The sequence below is a fragment of the Ptiloglossa arizonensis genome, chromosome 5, assembly GCF_051014685.1.
Source record: "Ptiloglossa arizonensis isolate GNS036 chromosome 5, iyPtiAriz1_principal, whole genome shotgun sequence".
In the NCBI taxonomy this organism is placed as follows: Eukaryota; Metazoa; Arthropoda; class Insecta; order Hymenoptera; family Colletidae; genus Ptiloglossa; species Ptiloglossa arizonensis.
Genome location: NC_135052.1, coordinates 8,924,153 through 8,951,775, shown reverse-complemented (window position 1 = coordinate 8,951,775; position 27,623 = coordinate 8,924,153). Strand labels below are relative to the sequence as shown.

The following is a 27,623-nucleotide window of genomic DNA, read 5'->3' as shown; positions in this document are numbered from 1 at the left end:
GAGCAACGATTGGTATGCGTGATACACATAAAATGTACACATGCTGGCTAAGAAACTATTACTACACTACACGCTAGTACATCAGAAATGTAATTTATTTTACATACTTTCAATTTAGAGAAATAATCGATTAAATTTTGGCTATTTTATGCATAACGCGCAACTTCTACGCGTATCGGGTAAATTATCAGGATTAAACAAATGTTAAATCAATGGAAAATTTTATTAAACCGTAAAGACACCTGGAGCTTTGAAAATATTTTGTTTCGTATTACTAAAATATTTCAAGCGCCATCTGTGAGGATGAGTGGAACATATTGTTAGAATATTTTCAAACTCTTAGATTTAATGAAACTTCGTATAATACAGGTACTTGGGACGAGTTTCCTACGTTTACTACTTTTATTGTCTTCTGTAATTCAGTCGAATATAGTTGTCAGAATCACTGTTATTAAACAAAAAGGTCACTTCAGAACCATTCATATTTGATATAGCTGATATTTCTGATTGTCGAATACCAAATTTCATAACACGAAACGTTTGTCTTCTATTTCGTCTGTGCTACGAAAACGAGTTTTCTACATTTATCGACTTCGATAATTGAGTTGGATATAGTTTACAGACTTATCATCTTTTAACACAGAGTGCGCTGCGAAAACAGTGATTTTTCACGAGGTCGGTACTTCAGTTCATGAGGTACAAATTTCTATTGAATATCCGAGCTATCCTGTATGTTAGGTATGGCTTTATTGTCTCATCAGAACTGCCGGAGTCGTCATACAAGGTGGACGAGAATAGAAGTTAATTATATGCTCCATCGATAATGTTCTTCCTCTGACTTTGTAACGATGAATCTCAACAATACGTGTTAAAATATAGTCAGTTTAACCTTAAACTAAAATATTTATACGATAAAATAACGTTTTCATTTATTAATTTTCTGATTATCTGTGTTGTTCTTTTAATTCATAAAAGCTCTACTTGTGCAATTCATCGTAACTAATCACTTAAATGATTTTATCTACGCACATAGGAAGTGTATTCTAACTGGAAGATGTTACGTTAGTCTACTAGAAATCGTGTTGGGAAGTGGATCGTTGTTTCGCGTCTAAAGGTAGGCATGTATGGATTTTGTATTTAATCGTGTTTTCTGTGGTAACAATAATATAAAAAAATGTTTGCACTTTAACACTTAATTTGCAGTAATGAGATTTGAGAACGTACTGTTGTTATTTCTCTTTTATTTATAGTAATCAATAGAGTTTGAACACTCCGTACAAGAGACATTTTAAGGAAAATGTTTTAATGTATGCACTATAAGGATATTATATACTTATTGTGCGCTAATTGTGATATGAATTTTTCGGTTTTTAATTTTTCCTAATTAATTGATGCAGCACCAAAGTTTCCTCATTGTCAATATCATATTATATTCATTTTTAAACACTATTGTACTTTTATAAATTTATCATTATTTTTTCCTAGAATTTAAGCTAAACGTCTATATAAAAGTAATTTGTAAAAATTTATACATTCTGCATAAAATAACTTACGAAAAGTTTTCTCCTCTAACATTAAAATCTACAAATGCCCTGTTATTTTTGCATTGCTCTATATATACAGTGTCTATAGCATAATTTAATCTGTTAAGTTTCAAAAAAATGTAGATGCAGTTGACTGATTTTCAAAATCATTTTTTTTAGAGAGGGATACTTCCAATGAAAAATAGTTCATTTTTACATTTCGATCTCTGTACGTTTAGAGCCGTCATCGTATATTCGGGGCAGTAAATTTCTCCGTAAAAGGAGGGTGTAACATAACGTTAGGGACCAACTTTTGCGGTGAATTAGGGGCACAGAAACAATGAAAACTGTTCGTACAAACATATGCTCTTATTTCATTATGCCCCTGAATTATAACCATTTTTGTACCTCAGCTACGTGCATCTATTTCCTTTTTTAGAAAGTGCTAGGAGTGGCCATTATTAGATATTATGGATAGGAAGAAAAATCATTTCTAAAAAGAATTACGAGTTGTATTGGATCGGACGTTTTAATTAGACTTCGAGAGACTTGTTACCAAACAAAAATTACTCGACACTGTTCACTTTCTATCGACTCGTAATACCTGATTTCCCTTAACCAGAATTCGATCTTTCTTTTTAGAATACCTGTAAGATAGTTAAAAAAAAAAACAAACAAACGAAAAATACATAAATATTCGATTTGACACGTGCTCAGTAAAATCGAACACAACTATAATACTATTCAAGATACAGTGTATAATTACGAAGTTTTTAATTCCCATAAGATTCAATAATTTAAAAGAATTAATTATTTTATCCTGTTTACATAATAATGCAGTTTGCACTTGTACTTTATCTTTCAAATAACACGACGTACTTTTTATCCAGTACATCGAATCTTCTAATTATCCTGTACACGAAAATATTGGGGTAAGCCCAATAATATTTTAAATTATTCGTTTCACGAATCTCAATAAGATTAATGATATTTTGCAGACAAACGCGACTCGTTGTGTCTCGCTGTTCGTTGGATGACGAGCACAAAAGAACAATGGCGAGCTACCTAGAAATTTTGTTCGCGATCGTTGCAGTATGTTTGGCGCTTTATTATTATCTCGTTTCGAATTTCGAGTTTTGGAAAATTCGCGGTGTACCTGGACCGCAACCTATTCCACTGTTCGGTAACATAAAGGATGTTATATTGACGAAGATGCCGATGGGCGATTACTTGAGAAAACTTCACGAGGAGTATAAAAACGAGCCAATGATCGGGATATTTTCGAGGAGAACGCCGCTTCTTATTCTCCGTGATCCAGATCTGATAAAAGACGTTCTGATAAAAGACTTTTCAAAGTTTGCCGATCGAGGTTTACCCGTTCACGAGAAGGTATGTAATCACATGTACAGTAAATCGGTTAGGGGGAAAAGTCAATTCGGGAGATCCCCTACCACTCGTACTGATAAAAGGCATTTTTACCGTACTCTGTTGGATACTGATTAGCAATAGAACGAAGCGTATCATAATTATAAAAACTTAATAAAACAACATTATCTATGTTCCATATCTGGAGCAATAATTTAGATCACAGTATATTTACGAAATTGAACGACAAAACAGTATTTCTAATGAACATAATACGATATTGTTTCCGTAACCCATAATCAATAATTCGATTGTCTTTTGTTGAATTTTTCCGCGTAATTCGTATCTAGCGTTGACTAGCATGTTCTGTCATACTTAATGTAAATTCTACTACTCTAAAGATTGCACACAGCAACCACGTATATTGTAACCGTCTTTGTAACCAAATTTCGAACGAAACCGGTTAACGTTAATTATTAGATTTAGAGTTGACGAACCATAATACTTTTTTATTCGGAATTGCCTGTTTTTCCAAAATTTCGCATCAAAAGTTAAGTATCCTACTTGAAACGTGCGAGCTGAGTAAGTCGTGATATATTCTCCCTAATCGAGGTGTTATCGTTCCAGTTCCCAATTGTACCTGTACATCTTTCATAGTATCGTATTACAGGCCAGTATCGAACCTAAAACTGGCACAAACACTTTCTCACCTCCGATTTTGGTCCTGTTACAGAGTTCTACTCTCTACACTGTTAGAAATATATTACACAACTGTAATTATATAATTCAAAACCGGTTAATTGGATACTCCCGTATACAATAACACCAGTTAAATCGATAGAAACGCTACCGTTTGCGCGTTACTGGATTCTCATAGTAAACAAGCTGAATTGTGCTCACATTCGTTCTTAGAATTCTAAAGTAAACAATACTCTTCGTTCGTGCCACGAAAGATTAAACTTTCCGAATTGAAGATTAAAAAACTTTATAACGAGGACTTAACGGACACAGGTCGTAAAAACATGGAAATCGATCCTGAATGTAAATTTCATTCAACGTATACAGAAAATTGTCTATCGATAAAACTATCGTTTTAAATATATTATAACGAGATCGTTATCTTGATAAATGAACTTTTAAAATTATAGGTGGAACCGTTAACACCCCATCTGTTCAATCTGGAGGCAGAAAGATGGCGACCGCTGAGAACGAGACTTTCACCGGTATTTACGTCCGGCAAGCTCAAGGAGATGTTTCCGCTCATAATAGAGTGCTCGAAACATTTGGAGCAATATTTGGAAAAAGTGGTGGCGAAAGAGGAGCCCGTTGAATGTCGCGAATTAACCGCGAAGTATACAACAGATGTGATCGGTAGCTGTGCTTTCGGGATCGAAACGAACTCGCTGTCCGACACGGAAAGTGAATTTCGTCGAGTGGGTAAAAAGGTGTTCTCTCTTACGATTCCCGGATTGATAAGGTTCCGACTCAGGCAGGATATGCCGCGATTGTATAATTTGCTCGGTTACATATTACCACCGACAGAAATAACATCGTTCTTCACGAAAGTCGTCGTGGACACGATGAAGTATAGAAGCGAGAACGATATCAACAGACCAGACTTCATCAATATGCTCCTCGAGCTTAAGAAACACCCCGACAAGCTCGAAAATATTAGTAAGTGCGTTGACTGTGTTCAAGATTCGATAGTCGACTGCGAGACAATGTTACAGTAGATATAATCCTAGAAGTATCGACAATTCTAAAAACACGTTGCGAGTTCAGTAACGAGATGACTTTTTCAATGTTTGCAGCAGTGGATAGAATCGTGTCGATAGAATATATAGAACAACGATTTGATATGAAATCTTAATACTTGCTAATTAAGTTCAATGTTACAGATCTAACGGACACTTTGCTAACCGCGCAAGCTTTCGTTTTCTTCATCGCCGGATTTGAGACTTCTTCAACAACGATGACCAACGCTCTCTACGAATTGGCTCTAAATCCCGAAATACAGGACAAACTACGACAAGAAATCAAGGAAACTTATGATAAAAATAATGGCGAATTAAAATACGAGCAAATTAAAAGTATGACGTATTTGGATCAAATATTTCGAGGTGCGTGTGAAACTTTTACGCGGTAAATTATATCTAACCAGCACTATTTGAACCTAAATGCGTTCATGGATGGGTAGTACACCTTTTCAATTTAAAACAGATTTACGGTCAATAACGTATTTAATAATAAGACACAAGACGAATGTTATTTAGTGCAAGTATTAGATACCTGTACGTTAAGTTAAAGTATTAATATTTACACAGAAACGTTAAGAAAGTATCCGCCCGGACCATTGTTAATAAGACAGTCCATGTGCGATTATACTTTCGACGGCACGAAAGTTACCATACCAAAGAAGACACGCCTATGGATACCAGTATTTTCAATTCATAGAGATCCCGATATTTATCCAAATCCGGATGCTTTTATACCCGAAAGATTTAGCGAGGAAGCTATTGGGACTCGACATCCTATGAATTATTTACCATTTGGGGATGGACCAAGGAATTGCATCGGTATGTAAACAGAAAAACTTCAGTTTTATAATATCCTTCGTAAAGTTAATAACTTAGTAAAATAAAAAAATAAACCTTAGTAAAGTTCGAAAGGTATTGCTGTTTGCCAAAATGAATAGAGTTCGTTTCTAAGAATAAAGCTCAATTTTCTTCAATCCTCATTTTCAGGCGCGCGATTCGCAGTTTATCAATCCAAACTAGGATTAATAACAATACTTCGCAACCACGAAGTCAACATTTGCGACAAAACTTTGATTCCGTATGTTTTTGATCCAGCGGCGTTTCTATTGGCGCCGAAGGGTGGAATATACTTGAAAATAACGAGAGTAGATAAGTAACGCAAAAATTGTACATCTTGTAGAGACAATAATATCGGACAAAATAGTGTAGAGTAAATTAACCCTATTGAAAAAAGATTAGTTTCTGTGTATAATTTTGTATTACAACTAGAATCTTTTAAAATAGTAATCAATATTTTTCTATGTCATTGATACGTATTTTATAATGGGCGAAGTGACAAAGAAATAACAATTTATATTTGTTATATTTTGTATAGAAATGAATCGTACCTAATAATAGAGTTTACTTTATTTAATCTTATAAAGAAATAAGAATACACGAAAAATACTAATAAACTGTAGTGCAGATCATCAGTTCTTATTTGTATGAAAAACAGATTGCAATATTTGTGCATATTTTTGAACCGTGAAATTTTACAGAACAAACAATATTTTGATCAAACTGGTTTAAAAAATATCTTATCAAGGGCAATCTTCTGAGAAGCCTTTCAAAAAGTATTAGGTATAGACAGAAAAATTGTCATATCATTTATGGTTTTACGAAACCTATCAGTCTTAAAAAATATTGTAACAATAAGTTCCATTCATTCTTACATTTGGAACTTGAGACATATTAGCAACATAGTACCAAGAATATTTCCAGTTATTTTCGAATGATCGTGAACCATCATGGCACCGGTAGTGCGATAGTAGCGCCACGTTTCAATCGCGAATCTCTAACGAAAGATACAAGTTTAAAACAAATTTATCGATGTAAATATGGTTTTATTATAGATAAACATTATCAATTGTTATTCCGCAAGAAATTGTTAAGTATTAAAAATGGAAAAATCTCCAAGCGAATAGCTTATACGTATACATTCGTGGCAACATATGTATATCTGTCAGATTTAGTCATTTATCCTTCTGTGCGTATATTTGTGCATCTATACTGCAGTGTCGTGTGACGTCGATTGGCTAAGACAGATCAATGTGTACAACAAAGAATTATGGCCGCGGTCTTTAAATGGCAATACTGCTTCCGAGTCCATTGAAAATATCACTTTGTACCAGAGGCTGTAGCTAGATAAAGATCCGCTTTATCGCTCATCCAGTATCGTTAATTTATATATCATATTTATTGCAAAATAAATCTTCCTTTGTATACTATTTTTAACAAATAATACATTTTTAAACAATAAACGATGACTAAAATCTATTCCGGGTTTCCTCCTGCTGCTACTTTTACATTTACCAAAAACATAGTATTTATTAAATAAAAAATGTAGATTTTTTATCGTTTTTTTTTTTTTTAGTTTAGACACGGTAGTATGTATAATAAAATCTTGATTATCCGCGTTAAAAAGAGCTGTAGGAGACACGGATGATTCGAAACGGGAACTTGAAGTCTAGCGTAATCAAAACTCGTCTCGCTCATTTTTAACACTACTGAACCTCCACTCTCGTTTGTTATCGCCTCGACTATGTCCGATATAGTTATAAAACTCTCATAGGTACTGTTAACAGGGATAATAGAAATTGACACGTCATTGGACACGAATAATGAGATTTTAATATGATATAAAAAGGGGTTAAAGCGACGAGTCTGAAATGTTAGGAGGGTATAATGCTAAAAAAATATAGTGAGAAATGCTTAAACAACGTAAGTTTGAAAATCAATCCGGCATTCTTTATTCGTGACATCTGTTTTCATATTTTTCTCTAGAATTTAATAATAAGAATAATAATAATAATAACAGTACAAATTTATGTATTTTCTAAATCTTTGAAAGTAAACAATTGCATCAGGTAAATTTACCAAAGTCTAGAACGAAAATTGTATAATCTATGGAATCTATCTGATAAATAATATTTCGTCTGTCTCGTTCTTTATTTTAAGAGCATTCTTATCCTTTGTAACATACCAGAACGTTTCCACATTTTAAAGATTTTTTTTTTAGTAAAAATTAATATTCCATCAACAAGAAAAAATGGTTAAAACGATGTATGTTGGTAATATTGGGGTTTGTTATTAGATTCATTCCCGCAGTTAACTTCTCGTTCGTAGGAAAGAGAGACGCTAAATAATGGAGTGGCCATGAGGTTAAGTTCTATGAATCTGTATCGTCCAGTTTGGTTGTTCCGTGTCGGGAAAAGGTGCAAGGTGATTGGTATGACATCACTGTGGGAATGTTCGAAAAAGCGATATAAAGGATGGAGGATCACCTGCTAACGAGTCACTTGAATGCAGATGGCGTACACCTACATCGTTCTTTTACGCGAAGCTATTCGTTGATTCCGCCATGCACGTTCCTTCAAAAATTCGTTCGCGGTGACGGTTATTAAAAATTTGAAAGCATGGAGTACAAAAGTGGTTCCCCGCAAAAAGCGGTGGAAAGAGCCGCTTCGAACGAAGAACTCGAATACTGGATGACACAACTTCCAGAAGCTGTAAAAAATATATCCATAATACATTTGGCGATACCCGGTATGTCGAAACATTTCTCTATGTGACTATGCTTCCGTGTCAAAATCTAATCGTGGCTCGAATTTGCATGCGATCCAATAATTTCATTACGTTCGAATGAGAAAATAGAAATTGGAACTTCCTTTAAGTTCTTCAGATTCCATTAATTTCAACCGAACTATTATTGTCTTTTGCATTATATCGTTCGTAAGAGAAAAGCTTTCAAATTTTGTACGTGGTGCATACCGTATAAAATAATGTGTTGAACAGGTAGCATACGTAGCTCGCGCTGGACAAAATTGAGTTAAAAGTTTTGTATTTCCCACAATTTGTTTTGATACCCATACGTATGACTAACAACGAAAGAAGAGATCGGTGGATGTTCTTGAATGTTGAGTTTGAGTTTCTTTTGTATTTGTAAACGCACGTGTACGTTTCTCCTTATCCTTTATTATTTTTATAATCATTTATACGAATTCGTGTTAATTACTTGTATAAAAACTTAATTTGTACTGAAAAATTGTTACTCGTTCGTAGAAATTTGAAAGAAATAATTTGAATTCTTTATACGAATACATTGTGCAATAATAATCTTTTGAATTTAGGACGTACGCAACTAATAACTGACAGAAGAAATATAGTTATTTACGTTATCGATAATAACTAGATTAAGCTGAATCGTGTTACATTGCTGTAGACGATATTAATTCTATATTTCTTATCGTTTGCTGTTGTTTTCTCTTATCTTATGTGCCAATTTAAAATATGTAGCTTCTTATCTTTATTCAAATCCAGAAACGATGTATTCATTGTACGCGGATAAAACAAGTAAACATTAACGATATCGCGTTAGAAACATACACTAAAGGCTACATACACAAAACTAGAAATAAATACAAAAAGGATTGAAATAGATTACGAAATTATCGTAATTATAGTATAAAATATTAGTTCACGAATGAAACATTAATTAGTGTCGTAGTTTCATTACACGACAAATGGCCGAGTTCAATGTAATCTTTGAACGAATATTTCAAAATTAATGGATCCATATTTATTTAAAATTTGTTGTTTCTTTTTATACGTTTCGCTGTCTGCTTAAATTCGCGTCCGCAGTTTTAAAACACTGTGTAAATTTATATGATTTGCACTATCTGCAAAATTTGAACTGAATTTAGGGCCTCATTGTCGCGATCTCCTTTCATAACGTTCAGAAGTAAACTCGCGGGCCATAATTGAACAGTTAAAAATAATAAATCTGAATATTCACTGATGACTCGTAACAGGTTCTCATAATACAATGACTTATACTATAAATCGACGTAACGACGTGGGACCCGATGAGCCAAACTACATCAGGGCTCTCGGCCGTTACTGCTCACTCCTCTCAAAACCCATTATTTTTAATTGGTCTATTACACAATACAACGATATCAAGGATCAGCTCAATGGAGGAATCAGATACCTAGACTTACGTGTTGCCACGAAACCAACGAATGGGGATATTTATTTTTTACACGGCTTATACGGATCGACGATATATCAACCGTTGCAACAAGTGGCAGAATGGCTGGTCACTCACAATAACGAAATTTTAATATTAGATTTCCAACACTTTTATTCGTTCTCGGATATGGATCATCGACATTTGATTGAAACGATTTCCCGTATATTTCAGAGAAAGATGTGCCCGATAGCTTCTAGTTTCGATCATATAACATTGCGTTGGCTTGCTCTACAAAAGTATCAAGTAATCGTTATTTACAGAAACCCTTGCGCCCAAAGTTACTCGAATTTGTGGCCAAGTGGTTTGTGGCGTACATCATGGCCGAACACCGTACGCGCGAACAAACTTATAGACTTCTTAAATCTCGAATTGCAAGTGCGGTCTTTGAAAGTTGGTTTCGTATCGCAGTGTATTCTAACACCGAATATATCGTACGTTGCGAAACACCTATGCGGAACGCTGCAAAAGGATTTAGTACCAGCTTGTCAAAAAGTAGTTCTTTCATGGATAGGTCAAAAACGACCTGGCCAGGGAGGATTAAATGTTGTTATAGCTGACTTTGTGTCGGATAATAACTTTTTATTTTGCAAAACGGTTATTGAAAGTAATAGAAGGTTCCTTAATTGACAGTATTCTATGTATATGAAATAATTTGTACCTGAATTGTGTATATGCATAGGTGTATATGAAAATTAAATATATAGTATTCATAACTTCCATGCAAGTCGATAGCGATAAGTTATTTTATTACGCACTTTCGATGTAAAAACACATTTCGCTCTAAAAGAAGTATCACTTTATAATTGTAATAAAGGGTATAATAAATTTACGAAAATTACTCGAATTAGAATTTATAATATCTTATTCTTTGCCCCCTTTTGCATAATTCCCAATTTTGGTAGATGTAACAGTAACATTAAATATCACAGAATATTACGTATTGCTTTCTTGTAGTTTTTAAGTTATGTAAATGTGACGTTAAAGAACGATGATCCGTCAGTTTGTCTGTAATGTTATTAATATTGAATTTTCTTAATCAAAATATTTATCAATAATGAAGTACGTATGAAGTACAAGATCAAAACGGATCGATAAGTATTTACGGTGAGATCTATTCAGAATAATATTTATGGTATTTGTTGCATTTGCTTTTTCGATTGTTGATTCTGAAACAATGCTGTGACTAAGAAGGGAACATCGTGAACTATCAGACGCTGATTCTGATGAAACTTTGCGAATGATTCAACCTTTCGTTGCCGCTACTTTTTAATTTTACGAAATCACTCCTTATAACAGAGCCATCCATTTTATTTATTCGCATAATTATAACATTTCAAGAGATAATGAAATATTTGTCAAATGTTTAAATATTTTTCCCGCTAATTTCCAGCCTCCAGAATTTCTATTATATAGAAATTTTATTCGAAACATTATATTTGAAACATTTTTTAATATCGTTTGTAATTCAAGAGTTATATAAACATAAATAAAATGGAAGTCTCAGAAGAAGGATGATTTTTTCTTTAAATGAAAAAGCAGCAGCAACGAAATATAGAATTGTTAAGTCGGACTGTGTACTGATATGATAGTGCACTCGATTTATTATGTATATGGAGTGAATTTAAGGAAACTGAACGAAGAATGAGATACGATTCGAAAGTGTATCAGAGTGTGTATTATAATTGCAAGTACAAGTGCTCGATATCGACTGATCTGCGTATTGTCGCTTACAAAATTTGTTACCTCAGTGTAGGCGAGATTAAACTGATGAAACCTAAATCTAAGGATCGATTGGTTGCAAGACGGATCTAAGTTATTCGGAGAACAAGGAAGAATGTGGAGCAATTCTTGGAATGCGGACTTTATGAAAATATGGGAAAAAAACAGAGATAATTGAGGAATGTTCACTTGTCCAAGTTAGAAAGTTTAGGGTACCAGCATGAAGTGACCGGTATGCCGAGATTATGAGGGTCGCGTAGCCGATGGTCCTCCTTAATCCCTCCGTTAAGGCGGCTTCAGACTCTGTGTATACAATATTCAATTGACAATAAGATTCCGGGACGGAATAGTATTTAATCAATATACAAGGTTGAAATAAAATTTTACAAATATGTCTCCATATATATCTCACTGAAATGATGTTTAATATTGTATTTAATACTAAATGATTAAATAAATATAAATATGATATTAATGTTGCATTTCAATGTTAATATTTTCATATTTTTTAAAAATTTCATGTACGTATACTAATAACGTTTTATTTGTTAATGGGGAAATATTGTATTGAAGAAAAATCAAGAATAACCAAATATGTAGTTTACGAAATATTAAAACTGAATGAAATCAATATGGTTTAGAATAAAAAAAAAATTACGCGGAAAATCAATACTACATTTTCGGCTTGTAGTATAAAATTGTAATATTATAAGATCGAGACATAAAAGGATGGGTTTAAAGAATAAATTGTGTAATAAATAAAGTTAATATTGCTTGAAAACGACAATTTTATGTTCTCATAAAACTTTGCAGTTTTTATGAAATCAAAATTCATTTTACATTATCGAATGTATGTTCAATACATAGTATAACTTATTTAAAAAGTTATACTAACAGTATCATAGAATAAATATTTAACAGTAGGAATATATTATTAACAGAAAAACAAAGTATTGGTTGCAAATTAAAAAAAATATAAAAGTAATTTCTTTTCCAGAGACGAATTTAAATGTATATTATACTCATTAATGGATTTCTTTTGTGGAACTTGAATGAAAATTGATTAATGAAAGTTTTTCGTGGTTTTGAGAGAAGTATGAATATGGTTGAAATATAGTTTTACTAGACAAGTCAAATCAAATAGGCAGTTTGATTACGCAACTCATGGCTCTTTAAAGGTTTCAACAAGTTTTGTATAATTAACTGTATCTGGTCATAATGCTTTCACCTTAAGCTGCTTCATTCTAGGTGTTTTCTTTTTAGCAAGTCTTCGTTGTTCTTTTTCTTCCCACTTTCTTTGTTTATCAGGATCTTCTTCCTGTAAGATACGTTCCTTTTCAGCCCTACGACGCTCTTCTCGTCGCTGTGCAGCTGCTTCGGCTCTAGCTGCATGGGTTGTTTTTAAGAATGCTTCCTCTACTCTCAATCTATTTTTATCAGCTTTACTTTTACTCTAAATAATGATAATAATGTAAAATGATTTGTTACAGTAAATAAATAAATAGTATAATTAAAACAAAGTAGTTACAAACCTCTTTAGACAACTTGAAACGACGTAATTTATCTAATAAATAAAACGTTAGTTGTAAAAGGAGTTTCAATTTTTCTTGACCTTCTGCGTTAGTAGTACGCCCTTTAATACTTATATTTAATCCAACAAGTAGAACTCTCTTTACTTCAGGCATTGTTAATTGAGTTGTATCTCTAAAATAAAATTGAAGATAGTATTACAAAAAGAACAGTGAAATATTACAATGAGAAATATTGATATAGAATATTATCATTAATTCAAATGTGAATCTTACTCTTGTTGCTTTGGACCGCTAAACTGGTCACTAATATGTATATAATCTATATATGGTGCAAACTTTGTAAATGCTTGTAAAACTCTTGTATCTAAAGTAGCTGATGCTGCTTCAGCAATTTCAGACATTACATAAAATCCTGATGGAAGACCAAATTTTTCTCCTGGTCTCTTTTCTGGACAATAGACACTGATATCAGCCATATCACGTGTTATATGCACTGCAGTCCGTTTTGTAGCTATTGCTAGCACAAAATTATCTGTTTCATCCTTTGCTAATTCTATACGTATAAGTACTTGATCATTTTGAGGTCGCACAAGTTGTGCTAATACTGCTACTAAATCTTGTCTTCTAATTAATTTTAATTCAATTAGCATGGAATCACAACCAACTCGCCCTGAACAATATAAACTATAGTGAGATTGACTTTCTTTTACTAAACCATTTTCTGACATATCTTCTATCGATTTTCCGGTATCACCAACGAGGGAAAAATTATCGAGTAACAGCTGTTTATGCTCCATCAACCACGTTTCTGCTATGCGAGCATTTTTAGAACGTCCTGCTACATAATTAATAAAATATACTAGTAGACCAATGATCATTAGTATTTCTAAGTAAAAACTATCCCATCTTGCACGCAAATGGAGTGGTATTTTTGTAATTGTTAATGTAGATGGTTCATCACTTTTCGGACCATTATTTGCACCAACTGTATCTACACCTTCAAATTCTTCTTCATCAAAATGATCAAATTCACTATCATTATCAACAATTACAACATCTTCCTCTTCAAAATCTTGATTATTATTTGATTCTTTAAAATGTTCTGCTCCATGATCATTAATTGACTGAGTTGGTTTCTCTTCTTCAAAGTCTTCAAATTCAGCAAATTCATTATCTTCAGGAAGTTCTTCATGGAAATGTGCAGTGACCCATATATTTGTTGCAACTAGTATAATATGAACTACTACTAACCACAATTTCATTTTGTCTGAAACAAAAGACCAAAAATTCATTAATTTACAACAATAATTATTATATACATATAGAGAAAGTAAAGTTGCATAAGCATTTAGAATTAAATAAAGTATTGAATGTAATATTTATTCTTTTTTTCCTTTTACGATAAACAACATTTAAACGATGTATTGTTTAATATATCTCTATAAAAATAATTTCCGAAATAATTTTTAATACTGAACTATTGAATACGTGAAAGTTTTCATTCTAACAATTTATAAAATTTCTGTTTCCATTGATTTACTATATTGCACTAACTGCACCGTGAATTTATAGGTAATACTCCAAATTTGTCGACATTGAGTTCAGTTATCAATTAAGCAGAGCAGTCTTTCCAATAAATAATACTGTTGCAGCACCCTTCCGAGAAGGTGACTTGCACACTACGAAACTAGCCACGATACATAACGTCATTTCCTTGAACAAAATTCATTTTTACCGATAAAAGAAGTAACTTTGCAATTTAGAGGTTAATTGTGTTATCAATTTGTTTTAAATTTTCAAAATACACACTACTGGATAAAAATTGTACATAATACAAAAGTTATTTATAAAATGGTCAAATCCTCAACTTCGTTCACAATATATGTTTCGAATTAAAAACGTACAACTGTATCAATGTAATTCTAATTTTGAACGTAATATATATATATATTAAAAAGAATATCGTGGTTATTAGAAAAGAAATTGCAAAATAAAAAATATGTTTATTTAAATATTTTTATTTTTAGCCTAAATTTGATTAAAAAGTACTACAGTACTTCCTGCCTATGATAATTACTACGCAAACTCGGTAACAATCAGCTGACGATTTCAATTTTACGCGTACTTTAGATATAATACTATATTACAACATAAATACAAATATAACTGTAAATTTATGTAACAAAAATGGTGTAATTCAAGTTAAAATAAAAATCACATTTACTAATATCTTAGGCTAGTTTAAAAATTCTTCTTTGAAAACAATGTAACAAGCAATAATACATTAATATTATACAGAATATAGTTAAACTTTAAAGATAATTACACCCTTCAAGTAATTTTTTGATTTATTTAAATTTTGTAAAATTTATATTTCAGAAAAAATCTTCACTATACGTCCTTACTTACAATATCAATGAAAATTGATGTAGCAAAGTAAATATTTCAATAAATCTTTATTTATTTTTTACTCAAAACAATAACGAATAAGAATGAAAACGACAATTTGTCGATAAAGTAAATTTCCTATTAAGGAGTTTCACCGACGTAGATCAACGCGACTGCCTTGAATAGAATACTCGACGGTTAAGCGAGAGATCGATTCAGTACGTTCATGGAAACGAGTGAGAGGACTTCATTGCGCAGGCTTAACCGTAATGGCTTTGTGCTGTCAAAATATGATATGATTGTTCCTGTATTCCGTCACATTGCGTTGCGTATCGTCTTAGTGACTCGATTAAGTATTAAGTCGTGATTATCGTGCAGCCACGTTAATAATTTTCAAATCAAGATTGATTGAACAAGTGGACATAAAAAGGCGGTGTGTTGACAGTGCAAATCCCAGAAAGCAAACAATGGATCAATACCTTGCGGAGGAGGGTAACATGCGGATACGACGAAAAATCGCTGGTTTATTGTAACGCTTTTCGTACTGTGCGAATTTATTGTGCCCGAAAGTTTGAAAAGGTAAGTGTGTATAAAACAATAATCTGGTTAGAATACGTAGAGCATATTACGTAGTGTTTGGTTAAGGTGCCCGTATTCGATTTTTGTTTCTTTTCGTATGAAAAGTGACAGAGTATGCAATTGACAAGTATTTCAAATAAGAAAGCTCAGAAATATACGAATTAATTGCACCAGATTTGTGTTATACTTTTACAGAATTCTTTTCACTCTTTTTTCAGAATAATCGAAAACCGAAGAATCAGTATACATGCTGTAGTTATTATTTTTTTTATTGTCACTAAAAACAAGGACTATTTCCCTCGGAAATGAAACATTTTTATTAAATTTACTTGCAAACATATACACGGTACCATGCCGATTAAAAGACTAATCACTCGTCACGAATAATTACGTTAGCCGACTGATTCGCAATTTTTGTTACACGATCGATAGGGGCCGTTCCAATAAAATTTACAAATTACAAACAAGATTTTCACATTTTTATTGAAAATATTTATCTGTTCACAAATACGAGAAATATCAGTTTTTATTTCATTTAATGAATGTCATGTTATTTCTATTTCGCAATTTTCCCGTTTATTGATTTTGTGAACCGGTTGTGCCTGTCAGGACTTCTGTTGCCTCACTGTTGCGTTTCTCTCGTTGTATAGGTAACTCGGCTGGCGACATGGATAAAGCGGACAATCAAGTGAAAACCTGGAAAAAGAAAAATATGAAGTCGAATACATCGGCAGAGGTGATGACCCAATGCGTCCAGGTCGTCGTACGATGTCGACCGATGGACGAGAAGGAAACAGTCAGCGGGTATACGCGTGTGGTCGACGTGTTTCCAACGAGGGGAGTGGTCGAGATTCGTCATCCACGGGACGATCCATCTAGCGACAATGTGAAAGTCTTTACATTCGACGCGGTTTACGACTGGAATTCCACTCAACTAGATTTGTACGAGGAGACGGTCAGGCCGCTGGTGTCCTCCGTTCTCGACGGTTTCAATGGCACTATTTTCGCTTACGGGCAAACCGGCACCGGGAAAACTTACACTATGGAGGGTTTAAAAAACGATCACGATAGACGCGGCGTAATTCCCCGATCCTTCGAGCACATTTTCAATCACATAGGCAGATCCGAGAACATGCAGTATTTGGTACGAGCGAGCTACTTAGAGATTTATCAGGAGGAGATTCGCGATCTTTTGCAGCAGGATCAGAGTTTGCGATTCGAGTTGAAGGAAAAACCGGATACAGGCGTGTTCGTTAAGGACCTGTCCACGTCGGTGTGCAAAAGTGTTGCGGAGATACAGCAACTCATGAACATGGGGAACCAAAACAGGACAATCGGCGCGACAAACATGAACGAGTACAGTTCACGATCTCATGCGATATTTCTGGTTACCATAGAAATGGGATCTATCGACGATACTGGTGGTATAAGGGTCGGCCGTTTGAACTTGGTCGATCTCGCTGGTAGCGAAAGACAAAGTAAAACCGGTGCTTCCGGTGAACGATTGAAGGAAGCGAGTAAGATCAATTTGAGTTTATCTGCCCTAGGGAATGTGATCTCGGCACTGGTGGACGGAAAAACTACGCACGTGCCGTACAGAGATTCGAAATTGACCCGGTTGCTGCAAGACTCTTTAGGCGGGAACTCTAAAACCATTATGGTCGCGAATATAGGTCCAGCAAGTTATAACTACGATGAGACTCTGACGACACTGAGGTACGCGAATCGGGCTAAGAACATCAAGAACAAACCGAGAATAAACGAGGATCCAAAGGATGCTTTGTTGAGGCAATATCAAGAAGAAATTGGTCGACTGAAAGAGAAGTTGGCTCAGAAAGGTACGGTGCAAAGGCGGAAGAAGAAGCCGAAGAGAAAGAAAGAAGGCGAGGCTGCTGACTCGGAATCCGAGACAGAGGACAGCCGATGCGAGGATAATAAAATCGAGACCGATAAGAAGCTCATCGCGGAACAATTAAAAGCGGAGAAACAGGAAACGGAGAATCTTATATTGAGAATAAAAGATTTAGAGAGCAAGATGCTTTGCGGGGGTAAGAATATTATTGATCATACGAACGAGCAGCAGAGGGCATTGGAACAGAAGGCGGCTGAAATTGCGGAGCGGAAAAAACGGGAGGTTGAAATGCAACAGAAACTGGAAGATGAGGAACTAACGATGCTTGGCGTGAAGGAGACGTACACGAATCTGCAGCAAGAAGTGGACGTTAAGTCGAGGAAGCTTAGGAAGTGTTTCACCAAGTTGCAAGTTCTGAAGCAAGAACTCGAAGACGTCAATAACGATTTCAACAGAGACAGAAGGGATCTGGAACAAACTCAACACGAACTAATGAAGGAGCTGAAGTTGAAGTATCTTATAATCGAAAATTTCATTCCCGAAGAGGAAAAGAATAAAATCCTGTCGAGAATTCATCTCGACGAAGAAGAAGACTGTTGGATAATAAAGGATCCGGAGCCATCCAGTATAGACTCGATAAAAAGACCTACGTCCATTCCTGGTGCACGTAGACCGGTTTCCGAATACGCGCGAATCGCTTTGGCTATGGGAAAAGGTTGCCGTTACGCAGGTGAAAATATATTAAATTTGGATCTTGATATGCCAGCGAGAACAACACTGGACTATCAGGGACCTGCTATTGCACCTACGATTCAAGCTGTCCTCGAAGAAGCATTGCGCGACGAGGGGGACATCGATGTCGATGCTTCGAGCGCGAAACTCAGATCAAAACCACGACTACAGTCTGCGAAGATACGACCTAAGAGCGTTGCGAAAATCCAACAGATCCCACCGCCCGTTTATCCAAAGACGAGAGGACTCGTGCCGAAGTAGGAAATTTTAATACGTTCCACTACGTCTGTAAAGAGAAATGTAAATATTGTACGAACTGCGGCCTGGGCTGTATTTGATTAATTTATATAGTTCGTTGTGATATACGCTACACGGTACTGCGTGTATCAGTAAATGCGGCATAGTTGGAATCTTTATAACTCTCTCTAGTCAATGTGCGCTATGCAGCCGCGTATTAATATATCGATTATTTCAATATTGTATTAATAAAATACATAGAATAAACGTTCTATCAATTTAGATTCCTAATTTGTTCTTAAAGGCTGGCATCTGTGTACGTAGCTTTAATATTTGCTAAAATGAAAAACATGGGACATAGAATAAAACGATTCATTTATGTATGTTTCTTTATACAGTTAGACTTACTATTAATTTAATTCTACTATCATTATTTTTGAACATTAAGAAACATGTTCCTTGGTATGTTCAGTTTCTCTGAAAAATGAAAAACTTATACGCTTAAAAGTATTTACAAATGAAGGTTATTCTTAATTTGTCTAATAGACTTTTACAACTTGTTTTTTTTTTTTATTGAAAAATTACACATAGTTTTTGCTATTATTTTTATATATATATTTATATTTATATATATATAAATTATATATTTATAAATATATATATAAATATATATATATTTCTTTAAACATTAAAAGTGCTTGTAAAAATAATATTGTTACTTTCGACTTCATTGATATTTTATCGCGCGCATCTGAAATTGCTAAATTATAAAGATGATGAACGTATTATCAATCAATTAGAATTTAATTAAAATTACTGTTACAAAATTGTAATTGAGAGTAAACACGTTTTTTCGTTTCAACTTTCTGGTTCTACTTACTTTCTTCCCGTTGACATCAACCATCTAATAACACTTCATTTTATAAATCCACGTTCACTCCTCGCCTATGCGATACACTTAAACAAGGAGATTTTTAATAAATTTCAACCTCGCCGTCGACGAAACGAGATACACGCGATTTATAAACGTATAAAAATTGACACCGTGATAAATTTTTCATGAAGAGGAACGATAAAATGTAAATGTGAAATTTGCCAGGAAGTCCTGTGACAATGAAATGAGCATATTATACAATTCGTATAGAAGTGATCGGAATCCCTTTTATTAAACGTAATAATGGAAAATTTGGCGTTACTATCTAAAACGAACGATTAAATGTATTTATACATTTCATTCAATTTAGTTAGAAAATGTTCGAGATTCGGATCATCTCTATATCTCCATTAAGATTCTTGAACTAGTAACATTCAAATTTTCCCGAGACACTTGCACAGAGTCCAAGGAAATAACTAGTTCCGTAACAATTGTAAATAATCTTACAGTCACAGTATAAGTTCAATACATTTGTGTGAAAGATTCCTAAATTGAATGTCACTTTAATAGAACCGTTGTTGTTGTTGTACATAGTTCCCATATTGTTGCTGTGGTTGCTGTTGAGAATAATTCGAAGAGTGACCCGCGGGTGGTCCACCGTATGGTGTTCCACCATAGTTTTGTTGACTAGGGTATTGGTTTGATGCCATGGGCGGTCCACTGTACTGACCCTGATTGCCTAGACCACCATACCCCTGGTAATTATAACCATTGTCTATGTAACCCTGATTACCACTATAAACTTGTTGTGGATAATTTTGAAACTGTTGATTCGACATGCTCGGATAACTTAGAGAAGGCCCCTGTGGACGGGGGCAAGTCTGTTGAGTATTTTGAACATATCCCTGATTATAAAAATTCGAAACAGGTGTTGTTGACGTATTAGACATTTGATCTAATGGTTTTGACATATTTTGTTCAATATTTTCAGTTCCTAGCGGTAGGTGCGACTTTGGCACGTATTTATTTGGAAGATCTCCCATTATATTCGCAATTAATCGTTTGGTCTCGTTCAAAATTGCATTCGGATCGTTCGTTTTCGTTAGTTCTTTTGATCTTACCGGAGAACGCGATCTTGAACGCGAGCGAGAGCGCGTCCATGACCTTGGCGAGTTCGATACCGACTTTGAAAACGCTCGTGACTTTTTCTTTGCTTTTTCATTTTCAATTACGTTTTTGTCAGCTGCTTTATATATGTCTTCGAACGTGTAATCATCGTCGTCATCCGACAAATCTAATTTCGTTTTCTGTTTCTCCTCGTTATCATTTTTCGCTTGTTGTTCTTCTTCATCGTCATTTGCAAACATATCTATCTTAGGTTTCCATTTATCTTCTTCTTCTACGGGATTCTGATTTCCTTTGCGTACTGAAAACGGTGAAATACTTCTGCTGGATTTAATAGTCGTTTCCACAGTTTCCGGGGTCGGTGACTTTATTTTTGGCGCAGAAGCTATTATCGACGGTGTACCTAAATTAACAAACGCTCTTAATTTTTCTACACGAACTGGATCGGTTACTTCTAATTTTTTTAAGAAATTAATGAGCCCATGTTGTTCTTGAGTGCTTAAATCTTTAAAATTTTGTAGAAGCGATTTCAAATCTCCATCGGATAAACTTTCCATTTTAGAAGTTTGACGTTCAGTTGTATCTGTTGTGGATGTTGCTGGCGCTGACGTGGTAGTTTGAGAAAGGGAATTATTACCTCTTGCCAATCCTTTAACGAAATCTGCTGTAGTTACTGGCCGATCGGAATTCTTAGACGCCTCGGCCATTCCTACAACAGCATTAATAAGGGTTTCCAACTCTTCTTGCGACACATTTGATCTACCTTGTGCTACCAAAGCAGCTGCTATTTGTTGGGCAATAGCTACTTTATCTACAGTACCGACACCTGGCACACTAACAGGTTCGGATTTAATCGTAGGTGTAATAACTTCCACCGGTCTCGTGTAAACCGTTCTCGGGATGTAACTCGTAGATTTTGCAGCTTCTAATTCTCGTTTCTTTTTCTTTTCTTCTTCAATTTTCTTTTTGCTCTCCGCTGCTTTATGCAACAGTTGAGCAATATTCTGTATCGCAGTTTTCGTCGGTGTTATTGCCATTTTCTCTATCATGCCTGCGAACAACTGACCTTTAAGTTTTTCTTTGACCGTCTCGAAGAGTACGCTTACTTCTTCATCGTATAGTAATTCCTCGGCAGAGTTTGGTTTTGCTTTTTCTGCTGCCAATGCTTTTGAAAGAAGAGATACTATCTTTGGACCAAGGGAACCCAGTTGTCCCTCCAATGCTGTAAGTAATCTCAATAAGCCGACCACTTCTAAATCTTCAGTTAATACTTCATCCGGTATAGGGCTAGGAGATTTTTCTTTCACCGGATAGGGTGTCGCGTAATGTATTGATCTTGTACGTGGAACACCTCGAGGGTAGTAACTACTTCTGTACATACCTCCCCTTCCACGCATATACGAAGAATACGCGTAATCACGGTCCCTCACATCATGATGATCGTAATAATCTTGTTTAATAGTTTTTGTTCCAACGTACTCTACTTCGTCATCACTTTCTACGCGATGACGGTTTCTTTTAGGCGGAGACCTGTCGCGTCTATTTGACGGAATCCATTTCTCTGGCGGTTTATCTTCCGGCAATTCCAAGCGTTTTCTAATCTCTTCTTTTCGTTGTAACAGTTGTTCGTTATGGATTTCGCGCATTCGTTTGTTCCAGAATTCAATCCATTCGGGTTTAAAATCGTGTTTACTGGGATCTTTTCCTTCAGCTTGTAACTCTTTATACCGCCTGTTCCAAAATTTTTTCCATTCGTCAGGATACGATGGATGCTTTTCTGGATTCTTTTCGTGAAACTTTAATGCACGATCCAGTGTTTCCTCAGCACGTCTGATCTGCTCGCGATACTTGTCCCATTTATCTCGTTCCCTAAGTGGTTCCGGAGATCGTGAACGTGAACGCGTACGGGAACGTGTTCGATCTCGAGAATATCGTGCTTTAGTTCGGTACTTTCCACCTTTATCCATTGAACTAGGTTTACGATTACGAATTGGTGACCGTGATCTTGAACGTGACGGTGATGGACTACTCGATATGCTTGAAAGCGATGAGAGGGATTTAGTTTCGTCAGAAGGACGTTTCGGAGATTTTTTCACAGTCTCCTCGTCTTTGTCTAATGGTTTACGAATATTTAATTTATCCCTCGTAAAAATACGAATTTTGAATCCCCTAAAACAGACAAAACAGAAACTTAACATTTATTTTTAGTGGCTCGTAAGGAAAAAGATGTTATTTTTGGATTTGGAGTATAGTTGTTACTATAAAATGTACTTAAAATAAAGGAAGTTGATACAATTTTTGCTACAACTAGTAACATAAGTAAAGAGATACTTCGAAAAGTCTCATAAAATAAAAATACTATATGTGACTAATAATTTAAAAAAAATATCAACTTACGATTTTGTAGTATCTGATTTAGAATCTGTTTTCTTCGGTGATGATTTTTCATGTTTCTTGTCTTCACTTTTATGTTTATCATCTGATTTTTCATCGGCAGGTTGAGAATCTTAATACAAGATTATCATTAAATAATTTACTTAAGGTATAAACACTTATCTTAAAAATATAGATCATCATATACTCACCTTTCTTTGAACCACTATTACCAGCCATTTCAGCCATCTTCTCTTCAAAGTCTGTTACCCATCGCACATCGTAAACATCCATAAATGTTAACTCTGGCGTTTCCCTGCACGTAGGAAACAGCCATTGATTTTAAGGAAATGTAAATTATGACGATTATTACCGCACATTTTGTCAAAACGCGACCATCAACTTTCGTAAATCACGCGAATTGAAATATTCAATTCGTATGAAGCTCAAATGTATAAAGTTAAAATTGTAAAAATAATGGTATTACAACTTACCTAAAATGATAATCCTGATAGACTCTCTTGATATACTGCATTTTGTTCTTTTCAAATTGATTCTTGTCAACCAATTGAGGTTGTAATCTTCCAAATCGTTCTTCAATCTTCTTAGCCACTAACACCGATATTTCATTAGCTCCGCGTTTATAATTGGGAGTACGCGGTAGTTCCGTAATAGCTCGCGATATAGTTGGAAAATGTCTGTTTAGATACGTTATTCTATGATTATAACTGGTAATGTGAGCCATAACGGTACGAGGATCACCCCGTTTATCACATAAAACGCACGTATAACTGGGTTCACAGGAATCATTATCCACCAGTTCAAGTAGATATTCAAGACCAACAAGTGGAGAACTTCTATGTCGATCCAGACTTGTCTGAATCGTTGTTGTTCTTGTTATTTGGTCCTCCATGCCAGGTGGTACCGGTTCTCCGGGTGCCAGACCATCACCAATGGCAGCTGACTGTGCAGGTGGAGTTGTTTTTACAATATCTGATCTTTTGGACCATAATAAAACTGGATATGGCCATTCATCTAATTTCATTTTGTGACGATTACACATGTTATGATTTAGTAATTTATGAGCTCCAAATAGAGCGATATTACATATATGACACCATATATCACCGTCTTCTGTTTCTGAATACACAGGTCTAAGAGTGCCATCTTCAGCAGTGACACTGCTCCTCATTAAACGCTTTCGATCATATTCTTCCTGTGAAATACAAATATTTTGTAAAATGAACAAATGACTGTTGTTTCAAAAATATATATCGCAGAACAAAAAATGTATTGGTAATTTTGATTACTGAAATATTAAATTAATTTTTTAATAAAAAGGGTGCATCTGATAAAGAACACTTTCAATTATAATTAATCTGACTAATATATTATAATTCTGCTCCTATTGCACAAATAACAATAAACTATTACTGTAACATAATAATAATGTATAATTTTATTTAGGCTTAACCAACATATGTTCAAAATACTGATTTTGTAAACTCCCTTTTAGACAGTAATTACAAGTCCAATATTTTTGTGCACAATTCGTAATATGCATTACCTTCTCTTTGCCTGCTTCTGATAAATGTGAAGGATTACGACCCTCTATGTCAAGATCATCAAAATTCTGCATGGTTGACCCACCTCTAGGTGAAAATCCTCACAGTGATTTCTGAAAATACAAAACTGTCATAAGGCTTGAGAAAGAAAAAAGTGCAGCATCAGGGTCGGCCAGATATTATGAAAATGAACGAACGATATATAAAAATAAAGTATCTACACAATACAAAGACAATGATGTAAAAAATTAGATTCTCGATTAAGAGAGGATTTTAGGAAAAAATATGCCTTATTCGTTAACACCATCAAAAATTAGAAGTTTCAAAATAAATATGGTCAATATTCAATGATAGAATAAAAGATATTATTAATTTATAAACCAACCCTGCAGCAGCAGTCATTAATTTCCTTATCATAAATTTTCTGATAAATGTTATTAGTAATAAAGCTAACAAATTTTAATGAACTATACTTACCAGTTCAAAGTTGTACATGCTAATATATTTAAACAGTTTATATACACATATAACATTACCTAAATGTGAAGTTTCCATAAATATAGTTTAATTTCATACTAAACTAAAGCAAAGCATAATTACAAATTTGCATTTAAAAGATGATAATTCCATGTTTATAATGCTTGCTGTAAAATATTGCTGAAAAGATAGTTTCAGCAACATAATATACAACAAGGAAATTTTAGAGCACATTCTAAATCAGTTTTCGCAATATAATCGATAAAATAAATCAATTCTTATGTACACATTCAGGAAATTCTACAAATATATATTAACTTATAATTATATTACTAAGAAGATTGGCATTAAATGACAATTAATTTTTGTTCTTTAATACAAGAACTAATTGATATAATTATTATTATTATTTGTAATTTTTCTGGAGTATAACAATCAATCCCCAGCTACTTACCGACAGAAATGAAACCTCATTCGTCCAATAATGTTTCCAGGATGCACATGTACCACAAAACATTAAACAGAGTGCACCATATAAAGACACTAATATCACGCAAAGTTAAGAACTAGAATAACTTTGCAATATGTATTTAAACGAGGAAAAACATAGCCGTTTACGTTGAAACAAAATCATGTTATAATTAGAATCGACACAGCTAATGTGGGTAATGTGCTGCGAGTCTCATCACAACAGGAGAATGAATAAGACATGTAAATGATGTGTGTCCTTTTATTAAGCGGTGCTTACTTAAATAAATTATGCTGCTAATAACATAAGAACAACAAAATCATGGTGGGAGTCACGGAAGAACCTGTAATACGCGCAACCAAAAGGTTATCCGACTAACTGTAATCCACAAAAATTGGATAATGTAAATAGTATACCGATTTCGTTCGCATGGCTCGTGTTTAGCAACCAAGTGATCATAGCCAAATGGCGATCCCTTGGTTTGTAATTAATCTTCCCCTACCTATAAATCTTTTATTTTTTTTTGGATCGTTTACACCTAAATCGTAACCTCCGATAGTAAAAAGTACAAAAGAGTAAGTCTGACTTACCAAATTACCAGTGTGCGACGATCACATTTGGCAATCTCTTCTATGCAGATTTTTGATTTTATTAATTCTATTTTCGATAAAACCTTTCGGTGGCCATATCGAAAGAGAAATATTCAGCGAACACAGATCTGCGCATGTCTGGCCTGTATACAGAGGTCGTGCTCGGTAATTGATTCCTGGTAGAGAACACTCTTACCAACTTGATTTTTTTTCTTGTTTTTGGATTCATAAAATTGAAGATTAGAATTTTTTGCACGAAATGATGCGAAAAGTTTAACATCGGTAAGAAAATATACGATTCGGATAAGAATTTAGGTGAAAAAACATTAAAAGATGTTTCATTACTATTATTTCTAAACATTATTATTATTTATTTCAACTTCTTAAAATACAATTTAAAATGTCTTATTAAATAAAATAGGTATAAAATAATAGTACATTATTAAAGTACAACCTATTCTGACTATAGTCTAAGAAATAATTCAGTATACACACTCACACTGGATATACTTCATAATATAATATAATATATTAAGAAATTAGAGAAAAATTCTACCGTTTTGCGAAATTTAAACAATTGTATGTTATTGTACATATTTTAACGAACGATAGATATATATGCAAACAGGTAAAATTTATAGTAGATAAAATCTGAAATGCAATATTTTTATACTCGACGTCGATGGTTTCGTGACTCTGGCTACACGCGATGTAAATTTCGTGGTTTTATCACTCGTACAGATCATACGAAAGAAAATAAATTGCACATTTTATACATTGTAGTGAATCTCTCGATCTTGAAAACCGTTTATTGATAACTTATAAACGATCGAATGCTAAGTACATTGATCGAAGATTAAAAGATATATTATCGTTGAATTATTGCGATAAAAATAATACGCCTATCTATTCATTTTGAACTATCACAATAAGATCGCATAATAAAACTGTTAGTCCAAATCTCTTAAATGTATATAGCTTTGATTCAAGATCGAAGAACGCCTAGTCTCCTGATCGAAACTAGGATAAATTAAAAAATGACGTGCTCTCTCATTAAACGAAATAGATTGACCAAAGTAAAGTTCTTAAGAAAAGGGTGCCATATTGGTTAAAATGTTGATCCCTTTCCCGTAAATCCACACGACTGATCTAATCGTATGCAAAGTATTATATACTACTCGTAAAGCAATCCACAAGTCGTTCGAACAAGCGTTCCCTTATTTCAGGATTTCCCTCGGAAGAGTTCTTTACAACCTCCAAGACTACTACCACCATTTTGTATGTCTTTTGAAACTTCTGTTCGAGTTTATCGGACCCGAAATAATCTGCGTTCATCCAAAGAATATTACACTTACGAACAAACATCTAACTAAGCACCGTGAATTTTCAAGCATC

The 27,623-nt window shown here is 34.1% G+C and overlaps 5 protein-coding genes across 12 annotated transcripts; 3 read left to right on the top strand and 2 right to left on the bottom strand.

Annotated features, from left to right (window-relative positions):
- Positions 1–734: 734 nt before the first annotated feature.
- On the top strand, positions 735–6,961 carry LOC143147368 (putative cytochrome P450 6a14). Its single transcript, XM_076312565.1, has 7 exons — positions 735–878; positions 1,034–1,114; positions 2,522–2,912; positions 4,037–4,562; positions 4,787–5,008; positions 5,213–5,464; positions 5,633–6,961. Exons 3-7 carry the CDS (start codon positions 2,577–2,579, stop codon positions 5,800–5,802), a joined length of 1,506 nt encoding a protein of 501 aa, XP_076168680.1. The 5' UTR covers positions 735–878; positions 1,034–1,114; positions 2,522–2,576; the 3' UTR covers positions 5,803–6,961.
- Positions 6,962–7,108: 147 nt separating this feature from the next.
- Positions 7,109–10,566, top strand: LOC143147371 (PI-PLC X domain-containing protein 3). Its single transcript, XM_076312573.1, has 2 exons — positions 7,109–8,230; positions 9,496–10,566. The coding sequence occupies exons 1-2, from the start codon at positions 8,101–8,103 to the stop codon at positions 10,341–10,343; spliced, it is 978 nt and encodes a 325-aa protein (XP_076168688.1). The 5' UTR covers positions 7,109–8,100; the 3' UTR covers positions 10,344–10,566.
- An 806-nt stretch (positions 10,567–11,372) lies between these two features.
- On the bottom strand, positions 11,373–14,805 carry LOC143147369 (PAT complex subunit CCDC47-like). 7 transcript variants are annotated; one of them, XM_076312570.1, is made up of 5 exons: positions 14,703–14,805; positions 13,241–14,234; positions 12,968–13,139; positions 12,664–12,888; positions 11,373–11,738 (listed from the first exon to the last, which is right to left on the bottom strand). In XM_076312570.1, the coding sequence occupies exons 2-5, from the start codon at positions 14,227–14,229 to the stop codon at positions 11,721–11,723; spliced, it is 1,404 nt and encodes a 467-aa protein (XP_076168685.1). In that variant the 5' UTR covers positions 14,230–14,234; positions 14,703–14,805; the 3' UTR covers positions 11,373–11,720. The 7 variants fall into 7 exon arrangements, with proteins under 7 accessions (XP_076168685.1, XP_076168682.1, XP_076168681.1 ...); XM_076312567.1 differs by lacking the exon at positions 14,703–14,805 and adding an exon at positions 14,446–14,646; XM_076312566.1 differs by lacking the exon at positions 14,703–14,805 and adding an exon at positions 14,476–14,646.
- A 798-nt stretch (positions 14,806–15,603) lies between these two features.
- On the top strand, positions 15,604–19,247 carry Klp68d (kinesin-like protein 68D). Its single transcript, XM_076312564.1, has 2 exons — positions 15,604–15,934; positions 16,585–19,247. The coding sequence occupies exon 2, from the start codon at positions 16,602–16,604 to the stop codon at positions 18,777–18,779; it is 2,178 nt and encodes a 725-aa protein (XP_076168679.1). The 5' UTR covers positions 15,604–15,934; positions 16,585–16,601; the 3' UTR covers positions 18,780–19,247.
- Positions 19,248–19,475: 228 nt separating this feature from the next.
- On the bottom strand, positions 19,476–26,362 carry LOC143147365 (uncharacterized protein CG7065-like). Of its 2 annotated transcripts, none has more exons than XM_076312562.1 (6): positions 26,229–26,362; positions 24,695–24,805; positions 23,622–24,343; positions 23,340–23,443; positions 23,152–23,260; positions 19,476–22,923 (listed from the first exon to the last, which is right to left on the bottom strand). In XM_076312562.1, the coding sequence occupies exons 2-6, from the start codon at positions 24,764–24,766 to the stop codon at positions 20,193–20,195; spliced, it is 3,738 nt and encodes a 1,245-aa protein (XP_076168677.1). In that variant the 5' UTR covers positions 24,767–24,805; positions 26,229–26,362; the 3' UTR covers positions 19,476–20,192. The 2 variants fall into 2 exon arrangements, with proteins under 2 accessions (XP_076168677.1, XP_076168678.1); XM_076312563.1 differs by lacking the exon at positions 26,229–26,362 and adding an exon at positions 25,624–26,215.
- Between the last annotated feature and the right edge of the window lie 1,261 nt (positions 26,363–27,623).